Source organism: Oncorhynchus kisutch, linkage group LG3, assembly GCF_002021735.2.
Source record: "Oncorhynchus kisutch isolate 150728-3 linkage group LG3, Okis_V2, whole genome shotgun sequence".
Lineage (NCBI taxonomy): Eukaryota > Metazoa > Chordata > Actinopteri > Salmoniformes > Salmonidae > Oncorhynchus > Oncorhynchus kisutch.
This window is the reverse complement of record NC_034176.2, coordinates 67,735,473-67,758,396: the sequence shown is the minus strand read 5'-3', so window position 1 is coordinate 67,758,396 and position 22,924 is coordinate 67,735,473. Positions and strand designations below refer to the sequence as shown.

General features: G+C 43.9%; 1 protein-coding gene and 2 non-coding genes across 3 annotated transcripts; 2 read left to right on the top strand and 1 right to left on the bottom strand.

The window, feature by feature from the left end:
• The first annotated feature begins 759 nt into the window (after positions 1 to 759).
• On the top strand, positions 760 to 18,335 carry LOC109888396 (kinesin-like protein kif7). Its single transcript, XM_020479559.2, has 20 exons — positions 760 to 1,080; positions 6,893 to 7,307; positions 7,821 to 8,021; positions 8,184 to 8,586; positions 8,712 to 9,059; positions 9,248 to 9,440; positions 10,479 to 10,622; positions 11,014 to 11,172; positions 11,304 to 11,461; positions 11,577 to 11,698; positions 11,811 to 11,945; positions 12,073 to 12,281; positions 12,425 to 12,622; positions 12,900 to 13,025; positions 13,966 to 14,142; positions 15,741 to 15,956; positions 16,131 to 16,337; positions 16,501 to 16,699; positions 17,019 to 17,180; positions 17,515 to 18,335. Exons 2-20 carry the CDS (start codon positions 6,980 to 6,982, stop codon positions 17,901 to 17,903), a joined length of 4,074 nt encoding a protein of 1,357 aa, XP_020335148.2. The 5' UTR covers positions 760 to 1,080; positions 6,893 to 6,979; the 3' UTR covers positions 17,904 to 18,335.
• A 3,116-nt stretch (positions 18,336 to 21,451) lies between these two features.
• trnar-acg (transfer RNA arginine (anticodon ACG)) lies at positions 21,452 to 21,524 on the bottom strand. Its single transcript has one exon. It is a non-coding gene; the product is annotated as a tRNA-Arg (tRNA).
• A 1,046-nt stretch (positions 21,525 to 22,570) lies between these two features.
• Positions 22,571 to 22,643, top strand: trnar-acg (transfer RNA arginine (anticodon ACG)). Its single transcript has one exon. It is a non-coding gene; the product is annotated as a tRNA-Arg (tRNA).
• The last annotated feature ends 281 nt before the right edge of the window (positions 22,644 to 22,924 follow it).

The following is a 22,924-nucleotide window of genomic DNA, read 5'->3' as shown; positions in this document are numbered from 1 at the left end:
CATTTAAGAATGATGGAGGCCACGGTGTTCTTGGGGACCTTCAATGCTGCAGAAAACAGCATTACATCCCCAACAAAGACCGAACAAGCAGTAATCTGTCTAATAGAATCTTCAAAATTAAGTATGAATGAAATCAAAGACTGTGGCGTTTGTTGTGTAGCATCAATCATTTATGAAACTCAACAGAAAAACTATAGTAAACTATAGTGCCTTTCCAAATAATGTCCAATCAATTGAATTTACCACAGGTGAACTCCAATTAAGTTGTAGAAACATCTCAAGGATGATCAATGGAAACAGGATGCACCTGAGCAAAATTTCAAGTCTCATAGCAAAGGGTCTGAATACTTATGTATAAGTTTTTCATTTTAAAGAAATTTGCAAACATTTCTAATAACCTGTTTTTGCTTTATCATTATGCTGTATTGTGTGTAGATTGAGGAACATGCTTAATTTAATCCATTTTAGAATAAGGTTGTAATGTAACAAAATGTGGAAAGAGTGAAGGGGTTTGATTCAGATAACATAATATAACCATGTGGATATTGCAATAATAATAATAATGAGACTATGATTAACCATGTTTTAATATTGAAGGATAAACTGCCAAATAACCTACTGTATACTTGTGAGAGTACTCTTATTTTTCCTGTCTTATTCAAATGTAAAAAACCGGAGAAGATTCAGAATCATAGTTTGTTTGATTACAGTCATTGGACCAGAGCGGTTTCAATTGAACACGCTCAGCACATTACTTTGGACGGGTTGTGAATAGATACAGTACAGCTACGAACGGAAGTGACTTTTCATAGTACGCTAGTAGAGGATTTTAGCTAACCCTTTTCCTAACCTTAACCTAGTTATCCTAACCTGCTATGAAAAAGTAACTTACGGTCATGGATGTATACCCAAATGTATGTTCTATCTGTGCCACCACATAGTCGAAACCCTTTGGACGAGCATCTGCTAGTGTTTACTGAATGACATCACTTCATCCAAACATTCCCACACCTTCCCTGCAACTCTCAAGTCTCTCTGCTGGAGGGTAATGGATTGGAAGATGAAAAGTTAAAGTTTTCAGTAAGTGAATACATTGCAATATGTTATTTACGTATTCATTTGACACGTTTTCCTGCTTTATGTATGCATAAGAGGTACGGGATAACTCATTTGTGTGTAACAAGAACAAAAACGTTTTAGCTAATCTTAGCTAGCTAACTTTTTTTGGCCAAATTCTGCTAGCTAACGATGGCGTTCTGTGAAGATACTCAACCAAATTAGCTATTTTGGCAACTAACGTTACGGTATACGTATGTATTTTGTTGTTCTCGTAAAACAATGTTAGCCAGCTAACGCTAGTGAGTTAGCAACAAAAGTTACTTCCCTCGCTAGTTAGCCAGCTAGCTACCGAGACTATCATTAGATCTGGTCCATCGCGCGATGACAACGAATTGGCTGGTCATTTTTTATTTATTTAACTAGGCAAGTCAGTTAAGAACAAATTCTTATTTACAATGACGGCCTATACCAAAAGGCCTCATGCGGGACGGGGGCCTGGGATTAAAAATAAGTACAATATAAATATAGGACAAAACACATCACAACAAGAGACAAAACAACACTTCATAAAGAGAGACCGGAGACAACAACATAGCAAGGCAGCAACACATGACAACACAGCATGGTAGCAGCACAAAATATGGTACAAACATTATTGGCACAAAGGGAAAGGTAGAGACAACAATACATCACACAAAGCAGCCATAACGATCATCTGCTATCATCTTCAGTCTGAGTGTTGTTTTTAGCTGTAAATGACTTTTGTTTAGTGACTGGCATCAATATACCATTGCTGTAACTCAGAGTAAAGATGTTGCTAGAGTGATGGATGACGTTTTCTTAGGTGCGCACATGGTGGCATACCTTTAAGCACTTTGGTCCACGCTCATACGACGGATCGCCACTAGTGCAAGCGCACCCGACGTCAGTGGTCGAAAGTATTTTATTTATGATAAATGGTACCCTCTCGTCATTATATACAGATCTCTGGAACACTTCAAATCATTGATTGGGTTCATATATGTAATGGACGAGAGCTATGCCATCCTGTGTGTAGGTTAAGCTAAAGCTAGCCTGCAGGCTGTGCGAGTTCCAAATCAAAGTTTTTGTTTACTTTGCAGCCAAGACGTCAGACATATTTTCTATGCTAATTAATGTATACAAATCCCCAAAACAAATTCAGACTGGATGTGCTGTTTAGCAGATGACTAGCCATCAAATGACTAGCACATCTTGTTTTGCTAGATGCTTATTTTATTATGACCAGATAACAATGCCATCTATGAAGTTCCCATCATCATAGCATGGACTCATTGGCATTGTTTATATAACGATAGAGCTAGGCCTATATTTAAGCAATAAGGCCCGAGGGGGTGTGGTATATGGCCAATATACCATGGCTAAGGGCTGTCGGCGTGCCTGGATACAGCCCTTAGCCGTGGTATATTGGCCATATACCACAAAGCGTATTGCTATTATGAACTGGTTACCAATGTAATTAGATGGTTTTGTACCATGGTTTTCAGCCAATTGGCCTTCAGGGCTCAAACCACCCAGTTTATAATACAGTGCCTTGCGAAAGTATTCGGCCCCCTTGAACTTTGCGACCTTTTGCCACATTTCAGGCTTCAAACATAAAGATATAAAACTGTATTTTTTTGTGAAGAATCAACAACAAGTGGGACACAATCGTGAAGTGGAACGACATTTATTGGATATTTCAAACTTTTTTAACAAATCAAAAACTGAAAAATTGGGCGTGCAAAATTATTCAGCCCCTTTACTTTCAGTGCAGCAAACTCTCTCCAGAAGTTCAGTGAGGATCTCTGAATGATCCAATGTTGACCTAAATGACTAATGATGATAAATACAATCCACCTGTGTGTAATCAAGTCTCCGTATAAATGCACCTGCACTGTGATAGTCTCAGAGGTCCGTTAAAAGCTCAGAGAGCATCATGAAGAACAAGGAACACACCAGGCAGGTCCGAGATACTGTTGTGAAGAAGTTTAAAGCCGGATTTGGATACAAAAAGATTTCCCAAGCTTTAAACATCCCAAGGAGCACTGTGCAAGCGATAATATTGAAATGGAAGGAGTATCAGACCACTGCAAATCTACCAAGACCTGGCCGCCCCTCTAAACTTTTAGCTCATACAAGGAGAAGACTGATCAGAGATGCAGCCAAGAGGCCCATGATCACTCTGGATGAACTGCAGAGATCTACAGCTGAGGTGGGAGACTCTGTCCATAGGACAACAATCAGTCGTATATTGCACAAATCTGGCCTTTATGGAAGAGTGGCAAGAAGAAAGCCATTTCTTAAAGATATCCATAAAAAGTGTTGTTTAAAGTTTGCCGCAAGCCACCTGGGAGACACACCAAACATGTGGAAGAAGGTGCTCTGGTCAGATGAAACCAAAATTGAACTTTTTGGCAACAATGCAAAACGTTATGTTTGGCGTAAAAGCAACACAGCTCATCACCCTGAACACACCATCCCCACTGTCAAACATGGTGGTGGCAGCATCATGGTTTGGGCCTGCTTTTCCAGGGACAGGGACAGGGAAGATGGTTAAAATTGATGGGAAGATGGATGGAGCCAAATACAGGACCATTCTGGAAGAAAACCTGATGGAGTCTGCAAAAGACCTGAGACTGGGACGGAGATTTGTCTTCCAACAAGACAATGATCCAAAACATAAAGCAAAATCTACAATGGAATGGTTCAAAATAAACATATCCAGGTGTTAGAATGGCCAAGTCAAAGTCCAGACCTGAATCCAATCGAGAATCTGTGGAAAGAACTGAAAACTGCTGTTCACAAATGCTCTCCATCCAACCTCACTGAGCACGAGCTGTTTTGCAAGGAGGAATGGGAAAAAATTTCAGTCTCTCGATGTGCAAAACTGATAGAGACATACCCCAAGTGACTTACAGCTGTAATCGCAGCAAAAGGTGGTGCTACAAAGTATTAACTTAAGGGGGCTGAATAATTTTGCGCGCCCAATTTTTCCGTTTTTGATTTGTTAAATAAGTTTGAAATATCCAATAAATGTCGTTCCACTTCATGATTGTGTCCCACTTGTTGTTGATTCTTCACAAAAAATTTTTGTTTTATATCTTAAAAAAAAAAAAAGCCTTCCTAACCATCTTAAATAAACATGCCCCATTCAAGAAATTTAGAACCAGGAACAGATATAGCCCTTGGTTCTCCCCAGACCTGACTGCCCTTAACCAACACAAAAACATCCTATGGCGTTCTGCATTAGCATCGAACAGCCCCCGTGATATGCAGCTGTTCAGGGAAGCTAGAAACCATTATACACAGGCAGTTAGAAAAGCCAAGGCTAGCTTTTTCAAGCAGAAATTTGCTTCCTGCAACACTAACTCAAAAAAGTTCTGGGACACTGTAAAGTCCATGGAGAATAAGAACATCTCCTCCCAGCTGCCCACTGCACTGAAGATAGGAAACACTGTCACCACTGATAAATCCACCATAATTGAGAATTTCAATAAGCATTTTTCTACGGCTGGCCATGCTTTCCACCTGGCTACTCCTACCCCGGACAACAGCACTGCACCCCCAACAGCAACTCGCCCAAGCCTTCCCCATTTCTCCTTCTCCCAAATCCATTCAGCTGATGTTCTGAAAGAGCTGCAAAATCTGGACCCCTACAAATCAGCCGGGCTAGACAATCTGGACCCTTTCTTTCTAAAATTATCTGCCGAAATTGTTGCCACCCCTATTACTAGCCTGTTCAACCTCTCTTTCGTGTCGTCTGAGATTCCCAAAGATTGGAAAGCAGCTGCGGTCATCCCCCTCTTCAAAGGGGGGGACACTCTTGACCCAAACTGCTACAGACCTATATCTATCCTACCGTGCCTTTCTAAGGTCTTCGAAAGCCAAGTCAACAAACAGATTACCGACCATTTCGAATCTCACCATACCTTCTCTGCTATGCAATCTGGTTTCAGAGCTGGTCATGGGTGCACCTCAGCCACGCTCAAGGTCCTAAACGATATCTTAACCGCCATCGATAAGAAACATTACTGTGCAGCCGTATTCATTGATCTGGCCAAGGCTTTCGACTCTGTCAATCACCACATCCTCATCGGCAGACTCGACAGCCTTGGTTTCTCAAATGATTGCCTCGCCTGGTTCACCAACTACTTCTCTGATAGAGTTCAGTGTGTCAAATCGGGGGGTCTGCTGTCTGGACCTCTGGCAGTCTCTATGGGGGTGCCACAGGGTTCAATTCTTGGACCGACTCTCTTCTCTGTATACATCAATGAGGTCGCTCTTGCTGCTGGTGAGTCCCTGATCCACCTCTACGCAGACGACACCATTCTGTATACTTCCGGCCCTTCTTTGGACACTGTGTTAACAACCCTCCAGGCAAGCTTCAATGCCATACAACTCGCCTTCCGTGGCCTCCAATTGCTCTTAAATACAAGTAAAACTAAATGCATGCTCTTCAACCGATCGCTACCTGCACCTACCCGCCTGTCCAACATCACTACTCTGGACGGCTCTGACTTAGAATATGTGGACAACTACAAATACTTAGGTGTCTGGTTAGACTGTAAACTCTCCTTCCAGACCCATATCAAACATCTCCAATCCAAAGTTAAATCTAGAATTGGCTTCCTATTTCGCAACAAAGCATCCTTCACTCATGCTGCCAAACATACCCTTGTAAAACTGACCATCCTACCAATCCTCGACTTTGGCGATGTCATTTACAAAATAGCCTCCAATACCCTACTCAACAAATTGGATGCAGTCTATCACAGTGCAATCCGTTTTATCACCAAAGCCCCATATACTACCCACCATTGCGACCTGTACGCTCTCGTTGGCTGGCCCTCGCTTCATACTCGTCGCCAAACCCACTGGCTCCATGTCATCTACAAGACCCTGCTAGGTAAAGTACCCCCTTATCTCAGCTCGCTGATCACCATAGCATCTCCCACCTGTAGCACACGCTCCAGCAGGTATATCTCTCTAGTCACCCCCAAAACCAATTATTTCTTTGGCCGCCTCTCCTTCCAGTTCTCTGCTGCCAATGACTGGAACGAACTACAAAAATCTCTGAAACTGGAAACACTTATCTCCCTCACTAGCTTTAAGCACCAACTGTCAGAGCAGCTCACAGATTACTGCACCTGTACATAGCCCACCTATAATTTAGCCCAAACAACTACCTCTTTCCCAACTGTATTTAATTTTAATTTATTTATTTATTTTGCTCCTTTGCACCCCATTATTTTTATTTCTACTTTGCATATTCTTCCATTGCAAAACTACCATTCCAGTGTTTTACTTGCTATATTGTATTTACTTTGCCATCATGGCCTTTTTTGCCTTTACCTCCCTTCTCACCTCATTTGCTCACATTGTATATAGACTTGTTTATACTGTATTATTGACTGTATGTTTGTTTTACTCCATGTGTAACTCTGTGTCGTTGTATCTGTCGAACTGCTTTGCTTTATCTTGGCCAGGTCGCAATTGTAAATGAGAACTTGTTCTCAACTTGCCTACCTGGTTAAATAAAGGTAAAATAAATAAAATCTTTATGTTTGAAGCCTGAAATGTGGCAAAAGGTCGCAAAGTTCAAGGGGGCCGAATACTTTCACAAGGCACTGTATATTATTTACACAATATATTTGCTGTGCCTCTTTCTATTAGTATTTTCTTTCTTTCACACATTTTCTTTCTTTCCAACATGGATCACATTGAATGTTAACATATTTTCTTTATGAGTATTATTGATGGGGTTTTTCTGTATGAGTGTATGAGTTGATTGTGGTTATTTTGGCCTGTGTAGGATGTCCTGTTTAAGATGATTGAACTCACAAACCAGAAACCCTGAAGGGACTCCTGGACCCCTGACAGCTAGCCCAGCCTGTCAGCGATGTCTCCCAAAGTTCCTGGCCAAGGCAGGTCGGAGGACATGGCGGTGCAGGTCGCTGTTCGAGTGCGCCCCCTGCTGCCCAAGGAGCTGCTGCACAGACACGAGAGCTGCATGACGGCTGACCCTGAGCAGCGCAGGGTCACTCTGGGTCACGACCGACACTTCCACTGTGACTTCCTGTTTGAGGAGAACAGCTGCCAGGAGGAGGTGTACGCTGTGTGTGTCCAGCCCCTCATAGAGGCCTTCTTTCAGGGTTTCAACGCCACTGTCTTCGCCTATGGACAGACAGGCTCTGGCAAGACATACACTATTGGAGAGGCCAACATTTGTGAGTTTCTGGTTTCTTCCCTGCTACCTGCAATGTTTGGTCATTTAATCATTTTTGTTCTATGTCTTTTGAGTTCCATCAGAGGAGATGTACTAGCTTGTAGTGTAGAGGAGAATGGATGCACGTCTTCTGGTGTGTGATATATAAATGCTGATATGCAGAGAATTCACACCCATCCTGGAAGCCAACTGCACTTCCTACTATTCAGCTGCCACAGCCTGCGGGAACAGTCCATACCAGAAAGGCTTGCCATCTGAGCTACTGGTGTGTGAGATGGCAAAGCTGTGTGGGTGGGTTATGGTTATAACACAGAGCGTGTGTGTTTGTGTGAGATGAAGTATGTGTTATATTAGATCAGTTCTGCGGTGCATGTGTGTGTCAGAGGTACGTGTTCCTTCAATGAAAACAGTGCAAAGCTGCAGGCAATGGTTTTATATACGTACATATTTAATTATCTTCAGAGGTTACTAGGCTATACCATACAGGGTATATGAACCCAGTGTCTATGTGTAGCTTCCTTTAGGGATGAGGAGCAGGGCATCGTCCCTAGGGCTGTGGCTGAGGTCTTCAAGCTGCTAGATGAGAATGACCTCAGTGACTTCTCTGTCCGAGTGTCTTACCTGGAGGTGTACAAGGAGGACTTCAGGGACCTGCTGGAGGTGGAGACAGCCAGCAAGGACATCCACATCAGAGAGGATGACAAGGGCAACATTGGTATGGATTTTTTTTTCTCCCAACAAATATTTATCACAAACAAGCATCTCTCTGTGTTGTCAGGGATCTTAAATTTCAACATGAGGGTAGGGAGTAGTCAAAGTCATGTGTGTTAGTTATTCATGGCTCTGTCTGTGCTCATGTTTGTGCGCTTCCCTGCAGTGCTGTGCGGGGTGAAGGAGTGTGAGGTGGAGGGGCTGGATGAGGTGCTGAGCCTGCTGGAGTCTGGCAACACAGCCAGACACACAGGCGCCACCCAGATGAATCCCCACTCCAGCCGCTCACACACCATCTTCAGCGTGCACATGGACCAGCGCCGCGGCGGCTCCCAGGCCCATGGTAACCCCACCACGGGCACCGGGCCTCACATCCTCTCCTCTAAGTTCCACTTTGTGGACCTGGCAGGGTCGGAGAGGATCCTCCGCACAGGGAACACAGGGGAGAGGCTGAAGGAGAGCATCCAGATCAACAGTGGCCTACTGGCCCTGGGGAATGTCATAGGAGCCCTGGGAGACCCCAAGAGGAGAGGCACCCATATACCATACAGGGACTCCAAAATCACCAGGTATGTAGTCCTCTAACATTTGGGGACTCATAAAATGGTGTGCAGGATATATTGCTTTCCTCCTTCTTTTATTTTGCTAATTATTTTCCCCCGATTGACTTATGACATTTAAAATCTGTATGCAGGATCTTGAAAGATTCTCTGGGAGGAAACGCCAAAACACTAATGATTGCATGCATCAGCCCCTCCTCTGCGGACTTTGACGAGAGCCTGAACACACTGAACTACGCCAAGCGGGCCCGCAACATCCAGAACCGGGCCACGGTGAACTGCCGAGGAGAGCCGGACCGTGTGGAGGGGCTGGAGCAGCAGATCCGGGCGCTCCGCAGGGCCCTAGAGAACCGTCAACGCTCAGAGACCCGTATCATCGCCCGCTTGGACCCAGACAAGCGGTCGCGCCCAGGAGAGGGAGAGATCATCAGACTGCAAGCCCAGAGTGCCCACTACAGGACCTGCACTGACACTGCATACAGGTGAGATGAAACTGCTTCATTTTTCTTAATAATCATTGGCAATAAGTTCAGTAGTTGACTAGATGTAATATAATCAGTTTCATAAACAAAGTGCACTTTATTGTGAGGACAGATGTGTGTGGGTTTTGTTTGGCTAATGAGCTCAGGAGTAGTTGTCTGAATATGTAAGTCTGTGTACCCATCCCCAGGTTGCTGTGTGAGCTGCAGGGTGAGGGGACACTGTCTGCGGAGCAAGTCCTGAGGGTGAAGGACTGGCTGTGTTCTGTGGAGGAAGAACGCAGCGGCCTGACCACTGCCTCAGGACCTGACAGCGGCATCGAGAGCAGCTCCACTGAAGACACCTCCGCTCTGAGGAGGGGGAGGGCTGCTGTCAAGAACCAGGTCATACACACATTAACAATCACTACATCGCTCACTACATATTCATAAAGCTCCAATTTATTAAAAGAAAAGGCTTAACAAAATATTTTAGCTTATCAACAAGAGGTTCATCCTAGGGCTGGGTAATATATCGTATTTTGAGGTATACCGGTATGGACTGCTATGGGTTTTAGCTAAAACGTTTTTGTTGTTGTTACACACAAATGAGTTATCTCCTATGCATACATAAAGCAGGAAAAAACGAATGTGTAAAATGAATACGTAAATAACACTGAAAACTTTAACTTTTCATCTTCCAATCCATTACCCTCCAGCAGAGAGACTTGAGAGTTGCAGGAAAGGTGTGGGAATGTTTGGATGAAGTGATGTCATTCAGTAAACACTAGCAGATGTATACTGCTATGGGTTTTTACAATGCTGTTTATAGCGATATGTTGATACAGTGCTAAGTTAACAGTTCTATAAAGTGGACTACTTCACGGTCAGTTTTTTCCTAGTTTGATTTGAGTTTAAAGCAGTCAGAATGGCAGAAGCCCAGTAAAAACACTTAAAATGAATTTGTTGTTGTAACTCACCAAAGTAAAGTTGTTGCCAGAGTAATGGATAACATTTTCATATGTATGCACATGGTAGCATACTTTTAAGCACTTTGGTCCACATTAATCCGTCGGATATCCACTAGTGCACCCAACGCTAGTGGTCGAAAGTTTTTTCTCGTGGATAAATGATACCCGGCACACACAGAGAAGGTTCCGGGAAGATATGAAGAAAGAGGTTTCACTGCTCATAAAACATACTTAGAATGTTTATTTTTCAGAAACATAAAATACTGTCAAATACCGCCATGCTGTCAAAAATGAGAAAAATATTGTCATGTGATATTTTGGCCATGTCGCCCAGCCCAAGTTCATCCTATCCTAAAACATTCAAACAACCTGATGGAGTTATGGTGGTAAAGCATCAATCATCTCACCGAACAATCCAGGAAGTGTTGTTGTGCTCTGTGACTCATAATGTATCTGTTATTGAACCCCACAGGAGGCAGAGAGTGGTGGAGAGGAGTTGGGCCGTGAGAGGGAGGAGAGTGTGGCTCAGCTCCAGGGCCAGGTCCAGCAGCTGGAGAGAGAGAACACAGACTTCCTGGCTGCTCTGGAGGATGCCATGGAGCAGTACAAACAGCAGGTCAGAACTACACAGCATTTTGACTTCTTACTGGCATTTTGGTGTTCAACATGACAGCACTGTAATCATCAAATCAAATAAATTTATAAAGCCCTTCTTTTCTCAGCTGATGTCACAAAGTGCTGTACAGAAACCCAGCCTAAAACCCCAAACAGCAAGCAATGCAGGTGTAGAAGCACGGTGGCTAGGAAAAACTCCCTAGAAAGGCCAGAACCTAGGAAGAAACCTAATCATCAAAGAATAAAAGCAAATACATTTTGTCTCATTTCTTAGTCTGTCCTCACTTGCCTCCTATATTTCAGTACTAGTCTCTGTCGATAATAATTTCCATCTTGAGAGATGATCAACATTGTTCATTGTTTCAATGTTATATTCTCTCCCCCTCCCCTAGAGTGATAAGCTGCAGGAGCAGCAGGATGTGATAGTGGAGCTGCAGTGTCTGCTCTCAAGGCCAGGTGTACCGGGGCTAGGATTACACCTGACACCACGCCCCCACACCGCCCCCCAGGGCTCCATGCGCCACTCCCACAATGGACTCACCAACAGACAGGTAACTGACTGATCAGCACCTTTTAGTAGTGGATTGAAAACTGGCATGAAGTTCTAGTCTCAACATTAATCAGTAGTGTGTTCCACAGTGTATGTCGCTGTGTGCTATGAGTGTGACTGTGTTGGCTCTAGGTTGGTCCACTGGGCTGTGTGGAGAGCAGCTCGATTGGTGACCAGATCCAGTGTGGTTATGGTCAATCTTCTCATGACCACGAGGACCTGGGAGGGGGAGAGGTGAAGGACTCTGAGGAGGAGGACACTTACGTCAACATGAGCCATGACAGACGGAAGTATGGAGAGAATATCACATCTTTATTTAAAACTGAGTGAGATCAGGCAGATTATAGAATGCCCAAGCATCATTGACTGTCTAGGTTATTGATGGCTACTGTATGTATCTCTTAGACACGTGAATCTGACTTGGACTAAGAGAGATATCATGGGTGGATCAGCAGCTGGAGGGCGAGGTCTCCTGTCTCAGCTGCCTGGGCTGCCTGCCTCTGAACAATTCTCCACCAGGCGACCATGTGAGTCCCACAGCAGGACGAGACCTAATAAAATTCTAAATTAACTAATTCAAAGTTAAGTTATGACTGTGGAAGCACTAACATGTGTTTGCGTCCCCTTCTCTCTGTGCAGCCAACTCCAGTGTAGGGGAGAGCTCAGTGGGGCTGGGGTCAGAGTGGGGCCTGCTACAGGCCCAGCAGAAAATCAGAGAGCTGTCTGTCACCATCCGCATGAAGGAGGAGCTCATCAGAGAACTGGTCAAGACAGGTACATACCTAAGACCATTCCTTCCTGGCTTTCTATATGATGGCAATCACATGCCTGTTTTTGCCCCATAAACAATACGTAATGTACCATGGAGTGGTGGGACAGATGTTATCGTGTGTTACTGTAGGTAAGGACGCCCAGGCTCTGAACAGGCAGTACACCCGTAAGATCTCTGCCCTGGAGGGGGAAGCTGAGCAGGCCAGGCAGGAGGTCAAGGAGGCCCAGAGACAGCTTCAGGACCTGGAGAAACATGAGAAGGAGACCAGCGGTGTCACTGACAGGACCAGGGCCCAGGAGTGTCGCAGGAAGATAGCTGCAGCACAGAACAAAGTACAGGTTGGTCTGTCTGAGTCAGACTCCTACACTAATGCATACTGTACACTCGTAACATCAGTTAGTGTCTGCTCATAGTGGATGTTTGTATTTGCCTGTGTCGGTTTGTTCATATATATATATGTGTGTGTGTGTGTGCTCGTTAGGTCCTGAGCCAGCGTCAGAGGGACACTGCACGGCTGGCCTTGCTGTCTGCGCAGAGCGAGCGGCGTGTTTTGGAGCTGGAGCGCAGCGTGCAGGGCATGAGGCAGCAGCAGGAGCAGCTGCAGAGACGTCTGCGACACGAGAGCCAACAGAAACGACGCCTGGAGACAGAGATGCAGCGACGCACGCACAGAGTCAAGGTGCAGCCCTGGAGAATGTAGAATACCTGCTAAGAAACAGAGTGGAGCAGGACAATGCTGTGGTTTTTACAGATTGGCATTTGTCACATCAAAAGTCTCCAGTGATCACATGGCATCAACACATGACTAATTTGCATTCATAGCATATTCCATACACTCCACTGGGGCCTAAATTCTGTGGACAGAATCATAAAATATGATGCCTGCCTACCTTGGTATCCCTGTTTTTACTGAATACTCTCTCCCTCCCTCTTTCCATCCCTCCCTCCCTCCCCAGGAGTTGGAGATAAAGAATGAACAGCAGCAGAAGATCCTGAGGATAAAGACTGAGGAGATTGCTGCCTTCCAGAGACAGAGACGCAGCGGCAGCAACGGCTCTGTCATATCACTGGAGGAGCAACTGGTGTGACATGGGTCTTCTACAATGCTTATGAAGCATTTATATAGCACATATAAACAGTTGATTAAGTATTTATCCACCAGTTATATAATAGGCATAGAACCTCAAAAGCATTTATATAGATGTTACATACAAACCATGTTCATTCACCTCTATGCAGTAGTTCTACACCATTTATAGAGTAATTCTACAGCCTTTTCACGTATTTTATGTGGTTTTACACAGTTTCCTCTATATTTGAGCCAAGGACATAAAACAACAAAACACTAGCCTGGCCAGGAGATCAGCTGGTTACATATTTAGCCAAAAGGCATGTTTCAACATCCAAAGGCTTTATTTCCATTGTTAAAAGTTAAAGACGAAAAATGCCTCGTATCCCCCAGCAACTATATGCAGCTGAGTTTCCCCTGTGTGTCTTATATCTCACACTCATAGTACACATTGAGTGGAGAGAGTCTCAAGTCATTAACTGGTGTGCCTGGACAGGCCCAGAGCTCACACTGACGCTCACACTGACACTCACACTGGACCAATGTGATACGCGGCCACCATACTGAACTCTGTGGGAAAGCCTGTTTTAGTGGGTCTCTTAGCATGGTCTTTTTAATGAATAGAGTAAGAGACCTGGCAGTCTGTGGGATGGAGATAGGTGCGATATAGATCAATACACTGAATGATGGGCAATCAACAACAAAAACTCCCAGCTGCCTGTCAGTTATAGATTTACAAGTGTTTAATTGTTCTTTTCTGAGCTTCCAATGAGCAAAATGGCTTGTCTTGTTATTGAATGTTCTTCAGATGTGGGGTGTGTCTACATTTGCTGTGTGTGCCCCTTTGTGACGCAATGTGTGTTACTTCTGAAATATTGAGTTCCTTTGTACGGTACTACCGTGTTTCATTGTGGATCCAAATTAAGTGTCTGCATGTGTTCCCGTGCGTGCAGAAGATTGAGGAGCAGAAGCGCTGGCTAGATGAGGAGATGGAAAGTGTTCTGGAGCAGAGGAAAGGACTGGAGGACCTGGAGGGAGAGCTGACCAAGAGGGAACAGATCCTAGCCAAGAAGGAGGCCCTGCTGCAGGAACGCAGTGGCCTGGAGACCAAGAGACTCCGCTCCAGTCAGGTACACACACATTAAACAGGCCCCACACACTCAGTGGCCCTACAGGTACAGTGCCTTACGAAAGTATTCGGCCCCCTTGAACTTTGCGACCTTTTGCCACATTTCAGGCTTCAAACATAAAGATATAAAACTGTATTTTTTTGTGAAGAATCAACAACAAGTGGGACACAATCGTGAAGTGGAACGACATTTATTGGATATTTCAAACTTTTTTAACAAATCAAAAACTGAAAAGCATCATGAAGAACAAGGAACACACCAGGCAGGTCCGAGATACTGTTGTGAAGAAGTTTAAAGCCAGATTTGGATACAAAAAGATTTCCCAAGCTTTAAACATCCCAAGGAGCACTGTGCAAGCGATAATATTGAAATGGAAGGAGTATCAGACCACTGCAAATCTACCAAGACCTGGCCGTTCCTCTAAACTTTAAGCTCATACAAGGAGAAGACTGATCAGAGATGCAGCCAAGAGGCCCATGATCACTCTGGATGAACTGCAGAGATCTACAGCTGAGGTGGGAGACTCTGTCCATAGGACCACAATCAGTCGTATATTGCACAAATCTGGCCTTTATGGAAGAGTGGCAAGAAGAAAGCCATTTCTTAAAGATATCCATAAAAAGTGTTGTTTAAAGTTTGCCACAAGCCACCTGGGAGACACACCAAACATGTGGAAGAAGGTGCTCTGGTCAGATGAAACCAAAATTGAACTTTTTGGCAACAATGCAAAACGTTATGTTTGGCATAAAAGCAACACAGCTCATCACCCTGAACACAACATCCCCACTGTCAAACATGGTGGTGGCAGCATCATGGTTTGGGCCTGCTTTTCTTCAGCAGGGACAGGGAATATGGTTAAAATTGATGGGAAGATGGATGGAGCCAAATACAGGACCATTCTGGAAGAGAACCTGATGGAGTCTGCAAAAGACCTGAGACTGGGACGGAGATTTGTCTTCCAACAAGACAATGATCCAAAACATAAAGCAGAATCTACAATGGAATGGTTCAAAAATAAACATATCCAGGTGTTAGAATGGCCAAGTCAAAGTCCAGACCTGAATCCAATCGAGAATCTGTGGAAAGAACTGAAAACTGCTGTTCACAAATGCTCTCCATCCAACCTCACTGAGCTCGAGCTGTTTTGCAAGGAGGAATGGGAAAAAATGTCAGTCTCTCGATGTGCAAAACTGATAGAGACATACCCCAAGCGACTTACAGCTGTAATCACAGCAAAAGGTGGCGCTACAAAGGGCTGAATAATTTTGCACGCCCAAATTTTCAGTTTTTGATTTGTTAAATAAGTTTGAAATATCCAATAAATGTCGTTCCACTTCATGATTGTGTCCCACTTGTTGTTGATTCTTCACAAAAAAATACAGTTTTATATCTTTATGTTTGAAGCCTGAAATGTGGCAAAATGTCGCAAAGTTCAAGGGGGCCGAATACTTTCGCAAGGCACTGTAGTGGTTTGCCAAGTTAATTTCACTGTCAATTTAATGATTTTTTGTACTTCTATTTGATAAATCATTCATAAATCTAGTACGGCCGAGTAGTGTCTTTCCTTCAACTGTAGTGTATCTCTTCTCTCTCCGTAGGCCCTCAGTGAGGACCTGGTGACATTGTCTGGCCGTATCGAGTCTCTGGAGCGGGAGCTGAGTGAGAGGAATGGCCTGCTCCGCAGCAGCAGTGCCCAGGACTCCCAGCAGATCCGCCAGGAGATCAACAACCTGCGCCAGGAGAAAGACACACTGCTCAAACAGAGAGTGGAGCTGGATGACAAACTACGGCAGGGTAGTCTGCTCTCACCAGAGGTCAGAGACCCTACAGGCTTACAGAAGCTTCTAACACCGCCCCAACACTTCTCTGTGGATTCTTTCCATACGTAGTATTTGTATAGTTTGGTATATTGTAGTTTGGTATATTGTGTGTGTGCCTGTATACCTCCCCCATTTCAACCCCTGTGGTTCTCTTTGTTCTGTCCCCAGGAGGAGCGGTCTGTGTTCCAGCTGGACGAGGCCATCGAGGCTCTGGACGCTGCTATAGAGTATAAGAACGAGGCCATCACCCAGAGACAGAGGCAGCTGAGGGCCTCTGCCAGCATGCTCTCCCAGTGGGAGATGAACCTCATGGCCAAACTCAGCTACCTGTCCGCTTCAGAGACCCGTGCACTGCTCTGCAAGTACTTTGACAAGGTCTGTCTGTGTGGCCCTCTTCTCTACTGTTGTGGTTTTCACTGTGTCTGCTCAAATACATGGCCGCATAGCCTATGTGTACACAGCAAATCTCCATTATGATTCAAAGCAGCATGGAAATGGAGAGAGAAAGATAGGGAATGTAAGTTGTTTGTGTGTGTAGGTGGTGTCGCTGCGGGAGGAGGAGCGTAAGCTGCAGCTGGCCCTGGCAGATCTAGAGATGCGTGGTGAGGAGCAGCTGCAGCTGGTGCAGTGGCTGGAGAACGCTCTGGACCGCACGCAGCTCGACACGGACCGCAGGCTCACACAGCAGCAGAAGGAGCACGAGAGGAGTGTACAGCTACTGCTGCAGCAGTGCCGAGGTGGGCCTCACACACCTGTAGGATTTAGGCAGAACATGTCAGAATATAACCAACATTTTTTGTTTTCAACGAAGATTTAGGCACATTTGCCGTTTTTGCTCCACCTCAAGCCAACAAAATGAGACACAGGCACAACTACGCATATCTTTAAAAAGATATATATATATTGTTGATATTTTATCTCCATTCAGTTTGCCATGTCTATACCTCCCATTCAACCCTCCTACACCCAGTGTGATAACAGCCACCAGGCCCATTATCTGCAGCGCAGTGTTCCTCAGGTATTGTTGTGGTCCCCCTGATGTTTACTTCCCTACAGAGCAAATGGACGAGGGCCTGGCGGGGAGGCAGAGGCAGTACGAAGGCTGGATCCATAACCTCAGTAAAGAGCTCAACCACTACAAGACTGCCAACCTGGAACTGAGCAACCGGTTCAGGGAGCTGTGTGGCAACACCAGCCAACCCATGGAGCAGGGAAAGGGTAATGTATGGCTCATTTTGGATAGGGACATACTATTGTTATTTTTTTCAAAGCGCTCTAGTCAGTGGGTAAAGTACATTAATGTAACATAATGTAGGTAAGATAACAGAAGGTATGGGTATTAAAAAACAATCCAATCTCTGATTTCTGCTAAAATAATCCTCATCTGCTCAAATACTCAGACATCTGCTCTATCTCTCATGTAAAATATGCACATCTGTCAGGGAATAATAAGTATTCAGTGTTTGTGTCTGAGTATTCCTCTTAGTCTGTCCTGTTCAGTGCTGGGCTGTGAGGCATGTGAATATTCATTATCTTATATGTTGCGTTGCAGTTTCAGTCTTTGAGGGCAGAATAGACAGTGGCAGTGTGGAGAGGCTGAGCCGTGGCCCAGACAACAGCCGTAGGGGAGGGCCAGGGGAGCCAGAGAGACCAACCAGGTCCCGGGAGGAAATAAGGGAGCTGGTCAACGCACCTCTCCCTGCCACATGGAGGCGTTCCTCCCTCCCCACCGAGGACCCCTGCGGCATGAAGGAGCTACAGCAGCAGGTGGCCATGGAGACGTCTGTAAACCGGGTGGTTCAGACTGGTACGGGCCCTTGGAGTGGGACAACATCTCTGCCATTTGCCAAATCACGCAGAGAGTCCCGCCGATCCAGCCTCAACACCGGACCACTGATCTCAAACAATTCCAGAATTGATGTGAGGAAAAATCCTCTTTAAAAGCACAAGGACCTCATGGTAGAATCAAGTTGAAATGCAAAAGGACCTTAGGCAGAATTCAGTTTAAATGCCAAAGGACTTAATGGCAGGATCCTGTTTAAAATGCAACAGAATGAAGTTCAATTCAACATGTCAAAATAACTTATTTTTTTATCCTGTTTTCGTATTGTATGTATTTGTTTTATAACCTGTAAGTATCTTTTGTATTCATTCATTCATTCTTATTTTTCTATATTTGTGGTTTTATGAATAGATGTTGGAAGAATGCTCTTCATTTTCTATATCGAGCACTTTTCTTTTCCTCCGGTGTAATTCATATCCGCTTTTACAATCATAGACGTTGTCATCATCGGTTATACTCTTCACTGTTGCTATTTTGTCATCACTACCCATTTCTGTATGTGAAATAAAATACGATTCTTGCTTCTGTAATCTCTGACTGACTAATATGTTGTAAAGGCGTAATATAAAAAATATTGAAAGTTGTGGTTTGTTGGCTAAATATTTTATAAAAATTGCTATCTTAAATGCATAATGCCATACATTTGGACATCAATCAATCAAATGTATTTTGTAAAGCCCCTTTTACATCAGTGCTATATAGATACCCAGCCTAAATCCCCAAATGGCAAGCAATGCAGAGGCACAGTGGCTTGGGAAAAACTCCCTAGAAGGGCAGAACCAGGCTCCGAGGGGTGGCTAGTCGTCATAGAATTAGAATACTATGGGAATTAAACTTATTACGATGGGATAAAAATCAACCATTTTGGTCAGGGAGTTGGTCTGTGCTGTGATAAAATATTGTGTGAAATAATGAATTTGAAGAATGTAACTACACTGTATGATTGTTAGTTAGCCAGACAGTTCTAGAAGAATGATTCCATACATTTTTCCATTAACTTCCAATATGCCAAAATGACATTCAAACAATGCAGTCACTCCACAGCCATACACTGGCTGAAATCAGTTGATGGCAAGTTGTAGATGCAACTTGATATTGTATCATATAATAGCACTCACAGCTTTCCAAGAAAATAAAAATAGACATTTATGATCTATTTACATATACATTACCAAATGTATGTGGACACCTGCTCGTCAAACATCTCATACTAAAACCATGGGCATTAGTATGGAGTTGGTCCCCCCTTTGCTGCTATAATAACCTCCACTCTTCTGGGAAGGCTTTCCACTAGATGTTGGAACATTGCTGCTGGGACTTGCTTCCATTCAGCCACAAGAGCATTAGTGAGGTTGGGCACTGATGTTGGGTGATTAGGCCTGGCTTACAGTCAGCGTTACAATTCATCCCAAAGGTGGTTGAGGTCAGGGCTCTGTGCAGGCCAGTCAAGTTCTTCCACACCGATCTCGACAAACCATTTGTGTATGGACCTCGCTTTGTACATGGGGCATTGTCATGTTGAAACGGGAAAGGGCTTTCTCCTAAACTGTTGCCACAAAGTTGGAAGCACAGAATCGTCTAGAATGTCATTGTATGCTGTAGAGTTAAGATTTCCTTTCACTGGAACTAAAGGGCCTAGCCCAAAAAAAAAAAAAATTGCCCCAGACCATTAGTTCTCCTCCACCAAACTTCTCAGCTGGCACAATGCATTGGGACAGGTAGAGTCTTCATGGCATCTGCCAAATCCAGATTTGTCTGTGTTCTTTTGCCCATCTTAATCTTTTCTTTTTATTGGCCAGTCTGAGATATGGCTTTTTCTTTGCAACTCTGCCTAGAAGGCCAGCATCCCGGAGTCGTCTCTTCACGGTTGACGTTGAGACTGGTGTTTTGCGGGTACAATTTAATTAAGCTACCAGTTGAGGACTTGTGAGGTGTCTGTTTTTCAACTACACACTCTAATGTACTTGTCCTCTTGCTCAGTTGTGCACCGGGGCCTCCCACTCCTCTTTCTATTCTGGTTAGGGCCAGTTTGCGCTGTTCTGTGAAGGGAGTCAGACGCTGTTCTGTGAAGGGAGTAGTACACAGCGTTGAATGAGATCTTCCGTTTCTTGGCAATTTCTCACATGGAATAGCCTTCATTTCTTAGAACTAGAATACACTGACGAGTTTCAGAAGCCTTTTAAAATTATAAACTTGGATTAACTAACACAACGTGCCATTGGAACACAGGAGTGATGGTTGCTGATAATGGGCCACTGTATGCCTATGTTGATATTCCATTAAAAATAAACTGTTTCCAGCTGCAATAGTCATTAATAGTCAACAATAGTCAACATTAACAATGTCTACACTGTATTTCTGATCAATTCTGTTGTTATTTTAATGGACAAAAAAATTGCTTTTCTTTCCAAAACAAGGACATTTCTAAGTGACCCCAAACTTTTGAACGGTAGTGTAGTCTATAAATGAATTTGGTTGCTACAGAGGGCAAATATGGTACACAATGATTTCTAATACTGATCTAACGATCTAACGATATGCCTCAATGTAAGGGGCAAAAACTTTCGAGCTTGTGTAACCGATGTGAAATGGCTAGCTAGTTAGCGGTGGTGCGCGCTAATAGCGTTTCAATCGGGTGACGTCACTCGCTCTGAGACCTGAAGTAGTTGTTCCCCTTGCTCTGCAAGAGCCGCGGCTTTTGTGGAGCGATAGGTAAACGAAACTTCGTGGGTGACGTGACTGTTGTTGATGTTCAAGCCGAGGTAGGGGCGAGAGGGACGGAAGCAAGCGGTTCCACTTGCCAGAATTCGAACCTAGAATCTTCTGATCCGTAGTCAGACGCGTTATGCGCCACAAGCCCGCAGCTGCAAAAAGACGCCAAAATTGCTATTTTGTAATTGGTCAATTCATGGTAAATTATTAGTAGTGAAACTGTATAATCTGTTTCGAATTGGCAAAACATAAGGTATGTTACACATTCTAGCTAGGTGACTAACGTTAGCTAGGCTAGGGGTTAGGGTTAGATAAAAAGGAAGAGTTAGCTAACATGCTAAGTAACGTTAGTTGCAAAGTAGCTAAAAAGTAGTAATTAGTTGAAAGTTGTGAGTTATTAGATTTGAACTCACAGACTTTAGGTTGAAAATGCAGAGCTATATGGAAACCTCCACATTGTTACAAAATGTGGGAGACACAAAGCAAAGAGCTCCATTTGGCCTCTGCGTGCCTACTGAGATTCCGGAAATAGCATCACACCATTCATATGGCGCCTCCGACCAAATTTTCAGATCAAGCATAAATTGGCTCTTAACACTACTGTCTGTGATGATAACCGGGCATCCCCCATAACAAATCACCTCCTCCTACTGAAATGTAGACAATGTTCTTAACGTTTTATCTCACTCAGTACAGCAGCCCGGCCCCGATTTGTGTGGTTGTTGGCAAACTGTGTTATGAATAGCCTGCGTGATGATAGTGGAATAAAGCTTACTTTAGCTAGTTTACGCTACTTTGCTTCACATATGCCTATATTACTGATAACAATGCATTGTTTCCGCAGAGCCTTGTTATTTGGATGAACTGAATAGACAACCCATCATGTGAGAATCTCGTCTTGTGATTTGGATGGTTGGCGCAAAAACAAAATGAACGAGCTTGCCAGGAGTCGAACCTAGAATCTTCTGATCCGTAGTCAGACGCGTTATCCATTGCGCCACAAGCCCTCTCCTGCTCTAAATTGCCAAAATAGCAACTTTTTTATTGGGCAATTCCTGGTAAATTAGTGAAACTGAATGTGATTGGTTAGCATAAAGCTAGCAGCTTGGTCAATCTAGCGTCAGCAATAGACATACAGCGTTTACTGAGATGCGGTCTGTGCAGAAGGCAGGGCACTCATACTGCGTGGAGCAGTATGGGAGATACTGATACAACAGATACTGACTGTTACTTTTTATTTTGACCCCCCCTTTGTTCAGGGACACATTATTCAATTTCTGTTAGTCACATGTCTGAGGAACTTGTTCAGTTTATGGCTCAGTTGTTGAATCTTGTTATGTTCATACAAATATTTACACATGTTAAGTTTGATGAAAATAAACGCAGTTGACAGTGAGAGGACTTAGAAACCTAGGCCTAAAATGGCTGCCGGCCACAGTTGCAACAACCACTGTTTTGGTAAAAAGCTGAGGGGTGGGGCAGGAGAAATGTAACAACACTCTCAAATTCATAGACAGAAGATGGCCATCCTTGATATCAAAATTATAGAAGCTACACAGTGTACATGTACTTACATTTACAGTGTAAGACCAACATTGGAGTAATGACAGCTAAGCTCATGGGGCATTTAGTCATATGTATATTATATTTAGGGGGATACATGTATTAGGGGATACATGCAAATCAAATTGTATTTGTCACATTCGACGAATACAACTGGTGTAAACTTTACCGTGAAATGCCCTCAACAATGCAGTTTGAAAATAAAATAGTAACACAAGAGTAATAAAATACAATACACAAGAATATAACTATATATATGTTAGAATTAATACATACAGTGTCAACAATAGGTCCCCTGGACAAAATGCTCGACGTGTAGCTATCTCAGAAAAACGAATAAAAAAATGCACCTAAGAAAATCTTTGATGTCCCCGAATATTAACAGCAGGGTGAGGACCAATCATATAGCTGTCCGCCTCCGAAAAAATTACGCACAAGCCAGGAATAAACCAATGATAAGAAGGCAATGGTGGGTGTATGGTATAGAAGCGGGCTTGTGGCGCAATGGATAACGCGTCTGACTACGGATCAGAAGATTCTAGGTTCGACTCCTGGCAAGCTCGTTCATTTTCTTTTTGCCTCACAAAACTAGATTCTCACATGATGGGATGTCATTGCATCCAAATAAAAAGGTTCTGCTGAAAATAGCCATTGTTATCACCAGAGAGGAATATGTGAAGCTAAATAACATTAGTTAAGTTAGATCTTTGTTATCATCACGCAGGCTATTCATATCACAGTTGCCGACCTCAAATCGGTGCCCGGGCTGAAAAACATTGTCGATATTTCAGTTGCCTGGTTGGCAACACAGACAGTAACGTTAACGTTAAGAGCCAATTTATGC